Source organism: Colletotrichum godetiae (genome assembly GCF_030913485.1).
Source record: "Colletotrichum godetiae strain CBS 193.32 chromosome Unknown BDP55scaffold_36, whole genome shotgun sequence".
Taxonomy (NCBI): domain Eukaryota; kingdom Fungi; phylum Ascomycota; class Sordariomycetes; order Glomerellales; family Glomerellaceae; genus Colletotrichum; species Colletotrichum godetiae.
Genome location: NW_026851284.1, coordinates 1 through 3,559, shown reverse-complemented (window position 1 = coordinate 3,559; position 3,559 = coordinate 1). Strand labels below are relative to the sequence as shown.

The following is a 3,559-nucleotide window of genomic DNA, read 5'->3' as shown; positions in this document are numbered from 1 at the left end:
TGCAGGAGGCAGGAGGGCGCAACATTCTCTCGACTAGTCTAGTTGGTTTGAACGTATTGTCTCTTGCGTCACTGACGATTTGCTCATCACACATCAAACGTAATTCCATTACTCACCAGGCTTTCAATGTTATTTACTTCCACCTGGTCTTTTGACGTAGGGCACGCAAAGTACCTCTCCGACAACAGGGCATCACTCGAGAACTGTCTACTTCCACATGCCGAGCAGCAACACTTGGGTCCGGAGATTCGTCGCTAGGCAATGAACAGTATAGAGCAAGTAACATCAAGGGAATAAGAAAACCAACGACTTACACGAGCGTCGAATGTCGAGCCGGATGTAGGCCCTCCCGAGACACCGCATTTGTGGCACCAACGATAGGAGCATTAGGAACATCCAAGATGGCACCCACAACCCCTGCCCAGAAATAGTCGACCACGGGTACCGGCATGCGGCATCGCAGCCACTGCGGAACACAGCATACCTATGGCACTTGCGGGGAAACAGCATCGGTCAAGCTCCGTTCAAGGACGGCGCGGGTGCGCCGTTGGTGTGTGGGTAGCCGGATGCCCCTTCCCAGCTCACCGTCTGCCTTGATTGACGGCACGACTTGCCTTCCCGGACACCGAGGCCACGGCCAGGACGGCAGGCAGGCGGCAGATTGCTCCTGCTGCGGCGAATTTCCTGCCTCCCGTCATGTGCCAACTCCTGCAAGTCCGTTGTATTCCCATCAAACCACCTCCCATCCGCTGCCCTACGATATGCCGTCTTCATCACACAGCATCCCAACAGCATGGCCTGCATCCAGCGTGTCCCACGCACCAATTCCAGGTACGTTACCTCAGCTTTATGCAAGAAACCCCCATTCAGAAAGCCAAAGTACCAGTTACACTTAGCAACCGCTCTCACAAATGCTTTATCTTGTCTCCTTCTCCCCACCGCTCACTCTCTTCTGCGATTCGTCCATGCCACGCGTCCCTTGGATCCCACTAACAAGACCAAAGTTACCAAACCAACCACCACCATCACGCGCGCCAGATTAGAGAAGAGCTAATGCCGACCGAGACTTAAGCACCGCCCATCAGGTCCAGCTGGGTCACATCTTATACAACCCCCCACTCCCAAGAACGAGCGAGAGAAAAAGACAACGCATTGTCTGACCCAACCAGCGAGAAACTACGGCGCATCTCGAATATCCCAGCGCGAAGGAGGAACCCGCATAGCAGGCCTCCCTCCTCCTGCCTGCTGCCGACCTACCCGCTTCCACCGCCGTCTTGGCAAATGCTTGACTCAATGTCAGGTTCTTCCCCTGGGACCGCCCAAGCCTTCCCTCCAGCTTCCAAGTCGTCTTTCCCTCCGGCTCATCGGACCCGATTAAGGGTGTCCGTTTTCGGACCGACAGAGAGACGGTGTGAAATGCTGTAGCCACCTACGGGACGACCAACTCTCCACCTCCGAAAGGTGGGCTCCGAATCCAGTCACCATTACCATCCTCAAACGGGATTCTCAGATGGGGGTCAAACCCCGGTATATCCGTGTTTGCCGTCAGAAGGAAGACAATGGGGAGAGGGGGGACCAGCTGGCAGCAGGCTCAGCAAGCCCCGAGGCACAACAAGACCGACTTGGCGCGGCTCACGCTCGCCACAAGAACACCGGAGGAATGACGTCTCCGCGCCGTCGCGGACATGGTTCTGCACCTGCAAAGCAGCACACAAGCACGCGGTAACGATCCACACACCGCCGCCGCCCGCGCAAAGTCCCGGACATGATGGGCAAGGGGAAATACCCGTTGCCAAGACTGTCATCAGTCTTCGGTCCCGCGTCTCTCGATCTCGCAGTATGTGACGGTCATGGACTAAGACCGATGTCCTGGGGTAGCTGGCCTTTTTAGTCGCCCACAGCACCTTAACACATGCATTCTTGTTTCCCTCTCTCATGCGACGCTATACTAATCTGACCGCTGAGGTGGAATGAAAAAGGAGGATGACGGGGTCACTCGGTGCAGCAGCTAAGAAGCGCCGCTTCATCTTTCGCTGTTCCATCGCCCAACTCGCGCGCAACACCCGGGAAGGGGCTCCCATCGATCGTTGCTGAATTTCATATTTCCCGCATCAGACCGACTCCTTGAAGCGCGTGCATAATCGCGCATGGTCTCTTCTCGCCAGTCGATTGCGGTCGCGGCCGTCCCAGCGTGGTATTGACGGAAGCCAACAGCACCACATGCTGCTACTGCCGCTACAATATCAACAGCGAAATCAACTAACTATCCAAGACTAGGAATCCAAGGAGGGGCACCGGGAGAAAGGGAAGGGAGGGGGCGTGTACCCACCCCGACTACAGGCAAACCAGACACACGGAAAACCCTCCACCCAACAAGAGAATACCGCGGAAAGAGACGCCGACGAATCACTCTTGCTAGCTGTGAGATTGGAAATCTGAGACGTGGGATGCACACAGGGCTGGGCTGACGGGCTGGCTGGCTGGTCGTAACGTAGCTCTACCTCAGTCCTCAACCAGTCGCCCATTTTCATCCCCTCCCCCTAGCAGCCCGCCGTAGGATAGGTGGTTAGCAACAATCACTTGCCGAGGGGTCGGGTCGTCGTCGCCCGTCCCAGGATTCCCAAACAGGCTTTCCGCGGCGACCTAGGCCAGGAGATGACGGTACGGTACCTACAACCATACGGGCAGTTCATCGTACACGGCATTGTACCTAACCACCTAACCTCTCAAAGGGACGTGGACGTTGGAAAAGGCGGGGAAAATCAAGATTCACTGGGTCCGTCAGCCGGCTGATTGGGTCGCATACACAATGCGCATACAACATGTTTTCCCAGCCCGGCTGATTCCAGCAGCTTGGCGACGGGTCGGTGACGGTGGTGACGGTCGTCGCAAGAGAAGCAAACGTCGTGCTTGGTTTTTGGTTTCCTGGTGCTGGTTACCGTTTTCTTCACCCCCTCTTCCTCAGCTGAGCCTGCTGTTACCTACTGCTGGCCTTTCTCCATTGCCTACCTTGGCTTCCGAAATCTGTACAATGGATGCTCTTGCCAACGCGTTGTCTGCGCCGCTTGGGATGAAGGGGGAGGGGGAGGTCAAGTACGTCAGGAAGCAGTAAGATGATTATGCTTCGAGGTATCCTAGACACAGTGATCATTTACGAGGCAAAATGATGGGAAGTTCGTCCGAGTTTTGGCCCCATCCTCTGGGCTCCTTTCCCCTCCCCCCTCATCCAGGCTCGAACTGGGCTCCCATAGTGTCGTATTGAGACAGCACTTGGCGAATCCTTCCATGGCAGCCGTGTCATAGACGGAGGACTTTCTCAGCAATCTGGTAGTAGTTTCTCTCTCACACACAAGGGTAGGTAGACCACACAATCATGTTAACTTTTTGTATTGTAAACTGCAAGGGCTGTCTTTCTAGGAGTGCTTTTGATCTATTCCCGTGACCTTTTGTCAAAGAAAGTATCCTCTCCATCTCTCTGATTCGTTGTGCTTCCCCTTCAGGCACAATCCCTTCTCATCCCCTGCACTACTGGCGCACATCATCATTGAGAACTCGCTTG

General features: G+C 55.3%; 1 protein-coding gene across 1 annotated transcript; it reads left to right on the top strand.

Annotated features, from left to right (window-relative positions):
* The first annotated feature begins 279 nt into the window (after positions 1-279).
* Positions 280-1,286, top strand: BDP55DRAFT_241685 (uncharacterized protein). Its single transcript, XM_060566218.1, has 2 exons — positions 280-831; positions 1,005-1,286. The coding sequence occupies exons 1-2, from the start codon at positions 450-452 to the stop codon at positions 1,052-1,054; spliced, it is 432 nt and encodes a 143-aa protein (XP_060426617.1). The 5' UTR covers positions 280-449; the 3' UTR covers positions 1,055-1,286.
* The last annotated feature ends 2,273 nt before the right edge of the window (positions 1,287-3,559 follow it).